A 16,339-nucleotide genomic window follows, 5' to 3' on the forward strand; every position below is an offset into this window, starting at 1 on the left:
TATTACCGCGAACAATATGGTGGCGGACCATTTTTTGCCGGACCTGTTTATCAACGAGGGAGAGGCGTGGGCGGAATTTTTAAAAAGCTGATAAAATATATAACACCCATTATCAAACCCGTGACCAATGAGGCTTTTGGAGAAGGCAAGAGATGGTGGCAAGATTTAAAACAAGGACGTGACCCTAAAGAAACGTTAAAGAACAATTTAAGAATCGCCGGTAGCAATTTATTACATAAAGCGGCTGATCGATTAACGAGAAATCAGTCTGGCAGCGGCTGCCGTAAACGACGAACGAGTCCCATTAGGAAACGAAAAAAAGTGTCCAAGCGGAGAGTTACAAAAAGAACCAAACTTGACTTTTTAGGATAATAATGGCGGTTTACGAGGGAATGCTAAGTCAGTTGGATATTTTTCAACGCCCATTGGTCAATACTAATGTAATTTCCACAACGGAAATAAGATATTTACCAACAAACAATTTATCGGACAATGGCCCTCTGGAATTTTTTATTCCCGCGTCGGAAGATTTATATATGGATTTATCAAAAACTATGTTAAAATTGAAACTGAGACTTTTACATAATGATGGATCGAATGTCCCCGCCGTTGAAACAAAAGTGGCACCAACGAATAATCTAATAGGGTCGCTTTTTAGTCAATGCGATTGTTATCTCGGGGATACTTCTATCCAGTCCGCGAACAACTGCTACGCTTACAGTTCGTACATTGAAAAATTAGTCAACTATGGAGAAGATGCAAAAAATTCGCAGCTCCAAAACAGAATGTTTTATATGGAGTCCACGACCAAACCATCGGAGATGTGGTTAGATGCGTTCAAGTCAGAGTCCAACGGGGCCCTGAAGCGAGGCTCAAGATCAAAAGAATCGCAATCCTTTGAAATAATGGGGCCTTTGTCTGTTGATATTTGCAAAATTAATAAGTTTATGTTAAACCAAGTTCCGGTACGATTTCGTTTAGTTAGAAGCCCGCGTCTAACTACCGTCATGTCTATGGAAGCTGGCAAGGATTATAAATTAGTTATAGACCAAGCGTACTTGTACGTGACAAAAGTTAAAGTTAATCCTTCAATCGTATTGGCGCATGCAAAAATGCTAGAATCAGATATTCCAGCTATCTATCCCTTAACGCAAACGATTGTTAAAAATTTTAGCGTAGCTAGAGGCCTAACGAGTATAAACCGCGATAACATCATTTTAGGTAGATTACCGAAACGAGCTATTGTGGTTTTTGTCAAGGAAGATGCGTTTATCGGGTCATTGAATACTAATAGTTTACAATTTGACCATTTAAACGTGACCGATTTGACCCACTCGGTGGGTCCTGATCGTTATCCTCCCGATGGATTCCAAATGGACTACGACGAAGGGAATTATTGTTTACCTTATCAGAGTCTATTTTCCGCGATGGGGATCGATGGGGCCGACCGTGGTCATTTCATAAGTTTAAAAAATTTTAGATACGGGTATAGCATGTTTCTGTTCGATCTAACAAGCGACAACAATGCTAGTGGGGATTATATGTCTCTTAGAAAGGACGGTAGTTTACGACTCGATGTGCAATTTAAAAACGCATTTACTCATAATGTGACATGTATAATGTATTTTGAATTCGATAATGAGATTTTGATAACACGCGATCGCAAAGTAATTTATAACGCAGAATAAAACCCATTTAAAGCACTTTACCTTAAGCCGTTTAACAGTTCCTCGCTTGCAATCGTTCCACCATGTCACGCTCTCATTATCTCTCTGATAAACTGGAAATTTTTCTTTCAAATGACATTCCGGGTACCGATCTTAAAATTAAACGCCAAGGGCATAGAAAATACGTTTCATTTAATCTTAACGTTTGGGAAAACTTATGGACATTTTCCGATGAAATTGACACATTCTTTGACTTGACAAAACCCCCAACCCGATTTCATAGTTGGCTAACCGATTACGTAAAACTCGAAGGATTTATATGTCAAAGAGGTAAATTTATTGATTTGCGTTCGCACGTCCGCGGAGCTAATGGCAAGTATAATATCTTGTACTCGACTTCAAACGGTTTTGCAATGTGTAAAACAAGCTGGGAGCGGTTAAAAATTAGTCGTTTAAGTCTTAATACGGAAATTCAGGAGAGAAAAAACTATTACCAGTGTATGAAGAAATGTATTATAGACGAATTAACCGAGATTCTAATGTCGTTAACGGGATCCTGTGGAAATACAGCTTGTCACTTTCAATTGGCTCATGACATTACGTGCCTTCCCGTAGCTTCGCATTGGTCTGAACGGCTTGAGGCTAATGTGAAAGGAGCTCTTCCTCTGGTCAATTATCAAAAGACTCTAAATAATTTTAACGAAAACTACCCACATTGTTCTTTAAACATACATAATTTATTTCATGCAATGGTTCACGATGTAAATGAAATTATTACAGAATTTTTGTTTTAATAAAATGGTATAAATTTAAGAATATGGTTTGTTTAATTTTTATTACAAGTTAAAAGGTCAAAGCGCGCGGCCATGAATAAAACCATAGAGAAAGTCTATTACGATCCTGAAAATCCAGGGGGATTAGGCGGTGTCAAGCGATTAGAAAAAAGTTTGCCCTTAATTCCAAAGACCAAAATTAAAAATGGTTGTTAACGCAAGACCCCTATACGTTGCATAGAGACCGAAAGCTTAAATTTGCTCGTACACCAACATATGTGACGTCACTGAATGAAATTAATCAAATGGATTTAATAGTTTTGGACGAGTTGAAACTGGATTATAATTATATTTTAGTTAACATTGACGTTTTATCGCGCTTTTTATCCGCGTTACCTTTGAAAACAAAGAGCGGGAAAGACGTTCTACAGGCGCTTAAAAAAATTCAAAAAGTTAATAAACCCATGAAAATTAATACGGATCAAGGGAAGGAATTTCTTAATAAGACCGTACAGGATTATTTAAAAAAGAACGATATAAAACATTTTGTATGTTACGGGGACATAAAATGCGGAATCGTAGAACGCGCCAATAGAACTCTCGAGAACAAAATATATCGTTTAATTACTAAAACTAAGAAACCAAATTTCATTAAGGATTTACCGAAAATTGTTAGATCGTATAATAACAGTGTACATAGGTCGACGGGTTCAAACCGTGTGAAGTAACGGTTGATAATGAGCATTTAGTTTGGAAAAATCTTTACGGTAAAAACTCAATTAGGGAAAAAGCCAAATTCAAAGTCGGTGAACGTGTTCGATTAACAAAAGCCCCGAAAGCGTTTACTAAAGGCTACAAGGGATACTGGTCGAAGGAAGTGTTTACTATTAAGAGAGTGATTAATAGACCTCGTTCTGTTTACGTCATACAAGATAGAATGAACCCAAGATGACTTGTTTATTTTTATCCCGAAGAACTACAAAAGATTCTATCATGAATACTCTTCAGCTTGATGAATTTTTGAAATGTGATTATAGAACGCGCCCATTTTATATTGGTACATTTTCCAAAGACGCGATTCCCAAAAAACCGCCGAAGCAGAAAACGTATTGTTTTATTATAAATACGGACGATTCGACGGAACCAGGTTCTCATTGGGTCGCTGTGTTTATTGAATCGGGAAAGGGAGAATTTTTCTGTTCGTTTGCAAATTCACCTGTTACGTACAATTTTAACTTGGGTCTTTAGCTAAAAAGTGGGTATACAGGGTCTTTTTTTTTTGCTCGGAAAAGTGTTTTTTTTTCAAAAACTATTTATAGTACCGTTTTCAAATTTGGAAGGTCAATTCTCTATACCGGGGGACATCAGTTTGAGAAATTTGAGCGTTTTCGGTAATGTTTTTCACCAATTTTGAAAAATTATTTTTCGACCACTAGGTGCGAGATAAAAAATTTCTATTATAAAGTTGTAGGCCGTCATCGAAAACCCTTAAAAATTGTTCACTCGACGAAAAACAACTTATTTATCAGTGAAAATTCGAGCTTGAAAAATTTACAAGTTGGTGAAGCCAAATTACGATTGTTTGAAACGATAATTGAAAAGGGAACAAGTCTAATACAAACGTAGTAGAGTTTTCACACTTGAAAAAATGTACACGTTTGGTTTTTAAATGCAGATATTTTATTCACATAAATTTTTACAAAACATTTTCAATAATATCACCATTGGCTGCAACACAGGTTTGTGCGCGGACAATTAAGTTCTCAAACGCTTTCTCTACCATTTCTGGTGTGACGTCTCGGCAAGCACTGATTATTCGTCTAATGAGTTCCTCCCTAGTTTCAATGGGCGTGGCGTATACCTTTGCTTTAACGAATCCCCAGAGAAAATAATCCAGCGGTGTTAGGTCAGGTGACCTTGCTGGCCAATGCACTGGACCATTTCTCCCTATCCACCTTTCAGGAAACTCGTTGTTGAGGTGCTCAGTTACTTGCCGGGAAAAATGCGGAGGGGCGCCATCTTGCTGAAACCACAACTGACGTCTTTCAGCCAATGGAAGGTCGTCGATTGCGTCACTCAGTTCGTTCTGTAGAAAATGTAAATACCTTTGGCCGTTGAGGTTCGTCGGCAGGAAAAAGGGACCAATCAAACGGTTTCCAACAAGTCCAACCGAAACATTGACCCGTTCAAATTGAACCTGGTGATGATATTCAAAACCCCAATGTGGGTTGATGTCAGACCAAAGATGGCTGTTTTGATGATTAAAGGGCCCATCTCTAGAAAATGACGCTTCGTCGGAGAACAAAACATGGCGCAAAAATTGTCTATCTTCTTGGACAGCATTTAGTAACCAGTTGCTAAATTAATAACGTCTTTGATGGTCTCCGTCAATTAGTCCTTGGTGGAGCGTAGCTCTGTATGGGTGATAGCGATTCTTACGAAGAATTTTCCACACACGATTTGCAGAACAACCCAAATCAGCAGCGGCGTTAGCGCAACTGTGACGAGGATATGCCACAAAGTACGCGAGTACATTGTTCTCGAAGTCTAAATCCCGTTGACCCAATCCGCGAAACCTAGGTTGCAAGTTACCAAATTAATTGAAATCGTGAATTGCTCGTCTTACTGTATTTACAGATGGTGCTCCATTTGGATGTCTTTCTGCGAAGATTTCGGTCACTCTTCTAAGGTTTTGCGCTGCTTCTCCATAGTAAATGGCAACTATCTCGGTACGCTCAGCTACTGAATAACGAGGCATTGTTCGAAATTTTATCAAACACTGATAATAATCTCCCAAAGTTTTCCTTTAAATACCCAATGCATGTTTAGGATTGACCTATAGCCTCGTGTTTTTTAAATCCGGTCTTTTTTTTAACCAAAGTTTCAACTGGATTAGGTAATTCGGTTTCAATTATCGTTTCAAACAATCGTAATTTGGCTTCACCAACTTGTAAATTTTTCAAGCTCGAATTTTCACTGATAAATAAATTGTTTTTCGTCGAGTGAACAATTTTTTAGGGTTTTCGATGACGGCCTACAACTTTATAATAGAAATTTTTTATATCGCACCTAGTGGTCGAAAAATAATTTTTCAAAATTGGTGAAAAACATTACCGAAAACGCTCAAATTTCTCAAACTGATGTCCCCCGGTATAGAGAATTGACCTTCCAAATTTGAAATCGGTACTATAAATAGTTTTTGAAAAAAAAAAACACTTTTCCGAGCAAAAAAAAGACCCTGTATAATAAAAATATTATCCAACCGATTGACTCGGAAACATGCGGTGCGCATTGTTTATTTTATATCGTATGTAAATGTTCGGGGTATACTTATAGAGAAATATTAGTTATGTATAATGATACTCTATATATCAATGACATAATCTCGTTATGGAATATGTCTCTGCATTTAATGAGTCACGAAAATAAATATTGTAATCAATACATTTTTTATTGTATCAATCTTTCCATTTTTTAAGAGGGCTTAATGCGCGGCGTCTGTTTTTAGGTGTTGGATAATGTTTGCGAACATTTAGTCTCCTCTTCACGTGCTTTTCATTCGTTTGTAAATCTTTATCCGAAAATGGTAGAGACACAGCCTCCGATAAATTCTCCACGCTTTCAGCCGATGGCCTGTACGTTGCGTCGCTGTCTCGTGTAGTACCCGTCTGGCCTTCAGACGTATTGAAGAGGTTCCTTATGTTACTGGTACTTTCGGAACGGCGTGGTGTACTACTTGAAAGAGGATCAAACTCGCGGCGGAGTGCTTCGTGGACGGCTTCGGGAATATTCGGTGTTGACTTCGCTATCAAATGATCCGGTAGAAATTCCGGGACTGGGGGAGTAGGTCGAAGAGGGGGTCTCGGTTCCGCGTGTAGATAAACGGGAATCGGATCGGGAGAAATCAACGTAATACTGGGTGAAACGGGGGAACCGCGAGAGACATTTCTCGGAGAATTTGTTGGTGTAGCTACGGGTCGTATCATCTGCGCCGGTGCGAGAAGAGGAGCTAACGTATTCGATGGAGGAGGCATCGGTGGGGGCTCTAAACGAACGGCGGGGACTCCTTGAAATTCTTTAATTTTAAAGTACCTTTGAAGCATAGTTAAATACTCTCGTAACGTATCCTCCTCACTCCCTACTTTAATCGGTTTATTTATGATACTTTTCATTTGATTTTGAATAATGTCTATTAATTTGACCGTATCGTTAAAAAAGCTATCAGCGGGGACTAAAACGAATTTTTTCATCGATTAATATTACGGTTAAGAACCACGGGAATTAATGACCCGAGAATTGCACCCGAGAATCCGCCTCGCTGAGATATTAGAATTTTTCGACGGTTTAAGTCGGTTAAATTTTTACGAGCAAGTTTTCTGATGCACGCTTTATAGCGCTGTAATATTTTTACCTATTTGCGCCTATAGGTAGCGCCCCCCGGGTAATATTAAGACAAATATTAGAAATAGAGTTTAATTGTTCGGGACTAGCGTTTTTAATTAAAAATTTGCGCTGAATGGGGGAATTTTTTTAATGAGCGTTAAATAAGGTTTATGTTCCCGTATCGCTCGTGGCCAAGTCATCTTACGTAATGAAACAATTTTATAAATACATTCAAATTTATTCAAAAAACACAAAGAATTTATACAATGAAAACATTTTCACATATTTTTTATAGAATATATTTAACAGAACGATTTTTTTTAAACCCGTCACCATTACTCTAGAAAAGTTATCATTGGGCCCTCTTCAAATAAGCAATTGGTTCGCACTTTGAAATGTTCTGGTGTTTCTTGATTTAAGTCTAAAACAATATTAGAATAGGGTCGGGAAGTAGTTACATTATTGTACACAGTACTTAGAAAATTTGGGTTATTAGGATATACTTGTCGACTGAGACATTTAATCTGACTAGGATCACGCGGACTCTTAAATAGAACAATATACGATGAGTTCAAGCTAATATCGCGAGCCGCTCGACCTTGACCAAAAACATTTTGGGTTAAGAATAATATAGTTAAATTTAAGTGGTGACTACCAACACGAAATAATTCCGAAACGTACGCGTTATTTAAACAACTTTGAGAGAGATCGTCGAGAACGAGCAAGTTATTTACAGAACTATCAATTATTTCTTCCGGTTTCTCACTTAATAAACCCTGATGAAACTCGATATCAGGTATAATTTTTTTAAGCTCATTGAATTTTTCCGACCATATATTATAACAATAAATGATTCGCTCGGGAGGTTTCTCGAACAGCGTGTGTCGATTTTTTAAAAGCCGAAAAGTCCAAACTGTTTTTCCGCATCGACTCGGTCCACTGATGAGGAACGTGGTCGGTGATTTAAACTTGAGCCGTGTTACTGACATTTTTGTAGCCGAAGGGAATACTGGTACCGTCGCTCTTGAAGATTCGCTGGTTAGGCGTAAATCCAATGAGTTTTTCAGCTGGTTTTTGGAATAGCTGCCCCGTTTTTAAACGTTTCACGTTAAATGGGACTTCGACGCTGTATTTCAATTGTTGGTTGCGTGTAGCGAGGTCCTTCAAAGCTTCAAAGTTGACAATTGAATGATTTTTTTAGTCAATGTAATGCCCTTAAGTTTAGTGACAATCTTTCCAGATTCAAATAAAATTGAATAAGCTTTACATCCCAAGGAAACAAAGGCTTTTATATTTTCATTGGGATACTGGTCAGCTAATGTACCTAGGGTAGTCCCTAGCGGTATATTCAAGTCTTTACTCATATAAAGAAAAGCAGAGTCAGTATCGACGTAATTTAAATTAGGACCAATTTGAACCATTAATTTGTATAATTTAATACGGCCGTAACTAGCTACAAACGCGCCTATCGTTGGTGACCCTTTCCGATAAGTTGGAACGTAGTCTTCCCGAAAACGAGTGGTGACTAAGGCTATATCATCGTCTAGTAGTTTAAAATCCGTTAATTATTTGGTTTGATCGGCCAAAATTTCAACTAATTCCTTATAAGAATTAATAAAAACACTTTGGCCTCGATTTAAATTAATGGAATTTTTGCCCCACAGACTGTTTAGACTAAGTTTACCAATAGCCTTTAAAGCGGGATTATCGGTTATATCGTCTAACTTTAAATCTAACCCGTCAATTTCATTAAAGTCTCGTAAATAATTAAGTTTTTGTTCTAATGGATACGACGAATTTTGAACTTTGATTTTGTAAAAAAGCCGAATATAGTAATCGAATAGCGGACAATCTTTATCGAATGTCTCTCGATAATGATGTACTTCGTGAATTGTAATAATTTTGTAACCGTACTCTATCGCTAGATAAAACTCGGGGTTCGTCCACACGTCGGTTATGCTACTCTCTCGATCAGTATGGGTACATTCGAAACATTGTTCAGCTGCACATTTGTAGCAAAGAGTATAATAAATTTTACTATTAATTTTAGCTGAGAGGATAGGGAGGTTTAAATTGGTAGGTGGCAGCACCGTAGCTTTAATCAGACCAAAATAAGCGTTAACGGAAAAATTAAAGTTAAAAGTTATAATTTCTGGGCTCGATTTGGGATATTTATAGGAACTCATCTGGACGGAAGGGTACATGCTATTAAAATCCACGACTTTGATTGGTCGATCGGGAGTGGCTTCGGCGTAAATTACAAAGTTTTCGACCCTCCCCCCGCGAATGGTGTCTCTCGCTCCTATCGGTTTGGTAAAGGGTAGGGAATCGCAAAAACTCGCAATTGCTGGGTCTTCTACTAACTCATCATACTCGTGCTCCCATATACTAATAAACTGCGCATTAGGTCTTTCCTTTTTTAAAGAATTTTCGCGGTCGAGGGTTTTTAGATAAATATTTAAATTATAGTCTTTTAACTGCTTATCGTTAGCCTGATGGTCAGTGTGCAGTGGGCATTTATGGTAATGACAGCCGTAAAATTCGGCAATTATTTCGGGCGAGGAACAGTAACCATCTAATCGATAGGGGTAAATGACATGTTCTCCACTTAACGATCGAGCCGTTTGAAATTTCACGTTGAGTTTTTTTCCCAAATAAGCTAACCATTTTAGGGCCTTGACACTATGGCGTTCCCTATAACCCGTCCCCGGAACAATCGCGATAGTGTTTGGTTCGACAAATCTACTAAGGAATAAATTTGTGACGGCTCCCGGCAACGTTATGGCGTTTGACCCTAACAAATCAAAATCGACGGTTTTTAAAAATAAATTTCTAAAACTATCGAATCCTTTCTGTAAAAGTTTAACGTCATCGATCGCGTATTCGGTTAAAACTTTATTTAGATCAAAAACGACGTAACGTTGGGAATCGTACCATTGATTAAATTCTACGATTTCCTCGTCCGTAAATTTGTCGATACCAAAATATTCTTTCTCGGGGAGGGCGCCGATGTAATCTAAATTGTTTTCCGTAGCAAAAGAATAAAAAAATAACCTTTCTTTTGGACAATCTTAAACGTTTTCGAGAAATTTCGAAGGGCTGTAGGTAGGAACATGAAACTATCGATAAAGGATATTTTAAATTGAGCGAGAAACATACCCAAGGCTTTGGAACCGGTATAAATTATCTCGGGTTTAATCTTTCGTTTTAATAGACCGTTAAGAATAAGCAACGTATCGAAACCACTCCCGAAATGGCTTATTAATATGACGTTTCAAAGACCGGCCTTGTAACCGTATCTCTTTTCCGACCATTAACTGTCACCTGGCATGCTAATAAATAATCTAGGAAATTTTGAACGCAATCAAAGCCGTGAAATTTCCGGTAATCATAATTGGTCGAAAATGGCGCTTCTTGCATCGCGGAAATGATTAAAATGGGTCTAATTGCAGTGTCAGTCGTTATGGTTTCAAAATCAAAATATAATAGTCGTTTCTCATTTGATTTTATTTCTAATGGGCGCATTTGTTGTCGCAATTATGATTACCTTCATATCGTCCGCCGATATTAATATAATTTGGTAGTCGGGTAATATATTTTGGAATCGGTTAATGTCTATTATTTCTACGGGACCTTCGGGAAACCCCGCTAGGGCGTGTAATTTTTTAGCTTGAATTTCTTGTTCGGGCTTTTGCCCGTTTCTAATTGTCTTTAATTGGTATTCGTTAAAACTAGCACCCTGTCCTAAATTTTTTAAATGCTGATAGTCGGCCAAAACTCTTCCCACCGCCAGGGCTCTCGGAAAACATAAATTGTCCGTATTTCTAATGGGAATAAATGTGTTACCTTGGTTAATATACTGATCTAGACAGTCATAGCTTCTGGCTCTAACGCTGCGAAGGTGGACCTCTCATAGGGGTATCTTGAAGAAATATTAGGTCAAATCGGAGGGGTGAATCTAGATATATTGTCTTAACGGACTGCGCTACCTTTTCAATCCCCGTTAAAATTCTCTCAGCTGTCAACTCATTAATATTCATTAATTGGAAATTTATCGGATCCTGGAGCTCATCGGAAAGGACCACCACCCTGACGCGCGTGTAGCCTAAGTTATCGGCCGTTATTCTATCTAATATTGATTGGAAAATACGGGTCAGTTGGTTACTGATATCCGCGTGGTTTAATTGGTCTAAATTTTTAAAATTACACTCGAATAGCATAGATTTACACCTATACTTTCGAGAAGAACATGCAATGATTTTATCTATTGAGTAAAAATTTTTAGGGTTGAAACGGGTGCTAAGATCGAGGGCCATGGTGTTTTTAAAGTCCTGCGTAAATATTTAATACGGTTTGAATCGTTGTCGCGACGTCGTAAACTTCGCTGGAATTCTGCAAGTTTAATAGTTTTCGTAGTGACGTCCACGGTTCTTGTAAACGAGAACTTCACCTCTCCTACCCGCTAGAATTTCAACCTTCTCATTTCTTAGTTGATAATCACCTTCTTCGTAAACTATCTGTTCTAGATACTCTTTTAACTCCCACGCCGAATCTAATTTGAAGCAAACGCCGTCTTTCGTCGCGGTTGGTCGATCGCTATTTTTGACGTAACGCCTTACGTCTAAAACAAGTTATTTTTGAAACTTGCAATTTTTATCCCGAAATTTTTATGGCGGGAAAACTCTACGACTATATCCGTCCAGCCGTCGTCTACTGGCTTAGATGGACCGGCTTGAGATGGACCTGGCTGAGATGGACCTGGCTGAGATGGACCTGGCTTGGATAGGGTGCTTTTGGGTGACGCATCAACTGGTTTGAATGGTGATTGTTTGGAAGGACTATCGAGTACCTCGTGGCATGTTAAATCTATGATATCAGGTTGATTCTTCGAGATGTCTAGTTCGAAACGAGTTTTCTTAATATTTACTTTATTTCCGAAATCTAATCAACGACGGACCTTATTGACCTGGGAGCAGGGGGGTGTTTCGGATTGGTTCTAAAAATTAAACTAAATTAAATGGTGGAAAAATAGACTGAATTAATAAACTATTACTTTGCGGTCAAAATCCATCGTGCCAGAATAATTTCCTAACAATAAACGGTCATTTAAAAAAGGTAATTCCAAAAATTTTAAAATGTACTTACAATTTCTTCAAGTCGAATGCAAGTTGTGAAATAAATGCAAATAAAGCGCGTGCCTCTATTTATAGTCGCAAAAACCCCTAGCGGGACGCTTAGGAACTTCTATAACACATGCTAATTTTCAAAACGGTTTTAGGTACTCGTAATTTTTCGTAACGGTTTTTTTTATATCAACATGTGGTAAATAAACCCCCTAGCGGGATGCTTAGCAAACTCCATTTTCTAAGGGTTTTGTAATAAGTTTTACGTACTCTATTAACGTAACGGTTTTTTTAAATAAATCAATGTTTTCTCGAGAAAAATTCCATACACGAACCTAACCTCGAGCTATAGAAATAGTAAATCAAATATTTAGGTTAAGATTACCGGGTTTTATCACATTTCGTTCCTGAACTACAATGTAAGTTGTAAAATGTCTTAATGCGAACCTTTTCAAAAAAATCAAATTTTAGGGCCTCCAATACTACGGCAGAATTTATTAAAGTAGTGAAGGGGAGAGGACGCGGAAGTAATGTACTTTTGACAATATACTGTAACAAGTAATTGATAATTATTAAATTATAGGAGAAAACGCGGCCCTAGGACCAGTTCGAAGTAATTATTTTCTATTTTTTATTATACTTTTATAAAATTTCTAACAATAGGACCCGACACGTTGCCACCACCCTCCACGCCTTCAGACCCACCAACACCCGGGAACTCCCCAACGCCCTCGTTCTCTCCCACAATTCCATATCGGGAGATATTGATAAACCCGTCATTGTCGGCGGAGATGCGAGTGCTGGATTTGAGGAAAGGTAATTCGTTAAATATATTTTAATACGTATGAAATTATAATATGAATTTTTTCTAGCGCCGGGGATCAAAATCATCGTGGAAGGGGGTAATATATTCAACATGTTTTATTATATTAGAAACTAATTTATGTAATTTTAGGTGGCGCCCTTAAAATTTTAATTTAAAATAAACTGTTTATATTTATTTTTGTCTCTTTCTTAAGCTTAACGCACGTTAGTTGTATCATATAAACTATTTTCATGCAGATTGGTTAAAACGTACCATTCCTAATAAACCTTAACTTGTTGATCGACGCTTACAATTTCCCGCGCTTTTCTAACCGAAACACATGTTAAATTCCCGCCAAAAACGATTTGTTAACCATATGGCTATCAGGTCAATTACCCCTAACGGTTAATTATAAAGGTACAAACTTAAGCCATATATTAATATTCATGTCAAACATATGTGTACAGTACATTAATAAACCTAAAGAGTTTAACCACTTGTTGATTTATGCACGTGGCGCTTACACTTTCCCGCCAAAAATTAATATTCAAACATATAATAAACAAGTGTAACTACTTGTTGATCCTAACACACACGTTACTATACTATCCATATAACAGGTCAATGACCCCTAACGGTAAACCACGCTCATTAATATTCACCCTTTTTAAAACACTTGCTTACCTACTCTAGTTGATTGAAAGGTCGATTAATTAACACCTGTTAATCTCATTAATTATTCAGGTCACGCGCGCGTGACACGCGCCCGAGGGGGGCGGAATCGCGATTCCCCGCTTCATTCCCCCCGTCACGCAGCTGTGGACGCGTGGGGGAAAGCAAGCGCCCCCCAACGCGTATCCAGGAAGACGGGGGTATACTACTGACGCTCTTGAACTCGCTTTCAAGAATGAAGACGAGGACGATAGAATTCTCGAAGAAATTCATTCGAGAAAACAAGGGCCCCAAAAATCGTCGGTCGATTTTATAACGTGCATGCAAATTTTAATGCGTCGATTAAGTAACCCCATCTCTCCACGCGAAAAAGCGAGGTCAGTTTTCCGAAATCTACGGCCCTCCATGCAAAGGTATCTGGTACCAAAGCAGTACACGTCCCACCGAGAGATCTTAGCAGACACCGCTAGGGTGGAAAGTATTGTGCCTTCGGAAGCAGTAGGAACCCCTGCAGCTCCTCGTGATAACGGAGACAGGCTTCCCTTACCTGACTGAGGTAGACAAGAAGGTCCCCGATTTCCTCCCGTCCCGTCTCAAATCGGTACTGGCCCGAGCCATCACTATAACAATTACCCCCCTCGCGCTTTCGGTAACATGCCCAGAAACTCTCCTCCCCCTCAGTATGGTTGCTACGAATATGGAAGCCCGCAGCATTTTAAAAGGGAATGCCCTCAACTTAATAGAAGTTGGCGAAATAGGCCCGCTAACTCCTTTAATCCTAACCACCAGGGAAACGGGCAGAACGGCGGACAGAAAGGGCCGGGCGTAGGCCGTCGTACATACCAATAAATTATCTAAATCGCCCCCCGTCAGCACACCACCCCATATCGGAAATTAATAATGTTAAACTATTTATTGGAGAAAAACTTTCATTTGTTAGTGTAAAAATTGGTGGTGTTCCTTGTAAAGCTCTAGTAGATTGTAACGCAACCCATTCTTTAATTAAACTTTCTTTAAAACCCCAATTAGAAAAATTAGGATATGTAACGGAGCCGGAAGATATCATTCTTAACCTTCCAACTCAAAAATTCGTCTCCGCTAGGGGAAGGGTAAAGGTCCCGTTATTAGTACCCGATATAAAGCTGGACATGAACGCGGTGTACATAGAAAACTTAAAATTATCAGCTATTATTGGATTAGATTTGCTACGACAGGGACAAATGCACGTAGATTTTCAAGCGCAAACCTATTTTTGGAAAATTAATCCCACTGAAATTCACTCCTTTGAACTTAGCGATACCTAAAAAAGTGCGAATAGCTTAAATAATTTGGTAATTGACAAATACTTGTTTGATTTGACGGATGATACCGTGGATGCAGAAGAGCTCGCTAAAGCACTCAATAATGCACCGCTAGATGAGATTAAAATGAGAAGATTGTATAACGTGTTCACTAAAGATGCGGGTCTAACCCACGCTACCGAACACCATATAGACACCAGGGATAGCAACCCCGTGGCCTGTATTCCACTCCTATCCAAGATAAATTAAATACTATAGTAGAACAAATGGTAGAAAAAGGGTTTATAGAACCGTGTGAAAGCGATTGGTGTGCCCCGCATTTTTAGTAAGGAAAACGGGAAAAGATGACAGACTAGTAATAAACTATCAAAAACTTAATGGAGCTTGTACACAAGATAAATTCCCGTTACCCAGAATGGATGACATTTTAAAGTCGATATCCAAGTCCAATTATATCACCTTAATCGATCTGCGCTCTGGGTATTGGCAAATAGCAATAAATGAGCGAAGCCGTGACAAAGCCGCCTTACTTATAGATACTTAATTATAAATTATGTTATCAGGAAAATGGTCGATCACTCAAAGGCACCCACCACATCTCGCAGCTGAAAATATTTATTCCCTGATTAAGTCCACTTAATCCACAACTGGACACTGGAAGACCGGTCAACATTGCACCCCTAACAGTGATAAAAATCATCTATAATCTTCGCCCTCGAAAAAAAATTAACTGCTTACATTAGGTGTCTTTCGGTTAATATTATTTTTTTAAATTTTTAATTCTGATTACCTCACGAGGACGTTCGGTCTTGGGAAGGGGGGAATGCAACACTCAAATTTTACATACATTCAAAACACTTTTAATATTAATAATTCACAGGCAGGATGTTTTCTCATTTTTCCCTAGCAGATTTATTATAGCCCCCTTTATTTTTGTTCTTTCACTTTGAAACTGGTGTCCAAGCCCAGAATTTTACCATTAGCGCGAATAGCTATATAAGGTTTTTAAAAGTATACTTTCGGTACCATGGTACTACTACGCGATTTTACCGTTCCTAGAATTGGCCCCTTTAGTTATTTTGACTCTCTCCTCGTTTGAAGTGTTAGTAGCGCCGAAAGTGACGATATTATTGTGCGCAAATAATATTACCCAGCTCTCTCTCTCTCTATTCTTCAACATGGCCTCGCTAAAACACTTTGTCCAAAAAGCCATGAAAAGACGCTCCTCGGATCGTCGTTTCCCGTAAAGAAAGTTAGCCCCCACACGTGGACGTTTGACCTTGGCCTTCAGAACCGGTACCGACCTTCGGCCGTCATCCCTTCGCTTCCTATAATACAAAAACACTTCCGCCAATGACAATTATTGGTGACACCTCTGTCAAGCTTCGCTTAACCTTTGACCTTCTCCAATGAGAAACCTGCAGTTCTCCATTTTCAAATTAAAACTATTTCAACGGAAACTGTCACGTGACCAGGCGAAATGACAAAACCAAGGAGTTGGACGAAAGATTCAGCAGACCCGACCTGGTAGGCCACTGTCTTTGACGAGATAATCCGGAGGAAAGAGTCCCCGGGAAAAAGCACGAAGAAGAATCCAGACTAAAGCCCTCCGCCT

At 38.7% G+C, this 16,339-nt stretch overlaps 1 protein-coding gene and 1 long non-coding RNA gene across 2 annotated transcripts; both read left to right on the top strand.

The window, feature by feature from the left end:
* The first annotated feature begins 554 nt into the window (after window positions 1-554).
* On the top strand, window positions 555-1,688 carry LOC149955566 (uncharacterized protein F54H12.2-like). Its single transcript, XM_090166689.1, has one exon. It carries the CDS (start codon window positions 555-557, stop codon window positions 1,686-1,688), a length of 1,134 nt encoding a protein of 377 aa, XP_090022815.1.
* A 10,839-nt stretch (window positions 1,689-12,527) lies between these two features.
* LOC149955567 (uncharacterized) lies at window positions 12,528-12,882 on the top strand. The gene is made up of 3 exons (XR_016478129.1): window positions 12,528-12,559; window positions 12,610-12,762; window positions 12,819-12,882. It is a non-coding gene; the product is annotated as an uncharacterized LOC149955567 (long non-coding RNA).
* Window positions 12,883-16,339: the final 3,457 nt, after the last annotated feature.

This window comes from Leiobunum rupestre, chromosome 2 (assembly GCF_980474605.1).
Source record: "Leiobunum rupestre chromosome 2, qqLeiRupe1.1.hap1, whole genome shotgun sequence".
NCBI lineage: Eukaryota > Metazoa > Arthropoda > Arachnida > Opiliones > Sclerosomatidae > Leiobunum > Leiobunum rupestre.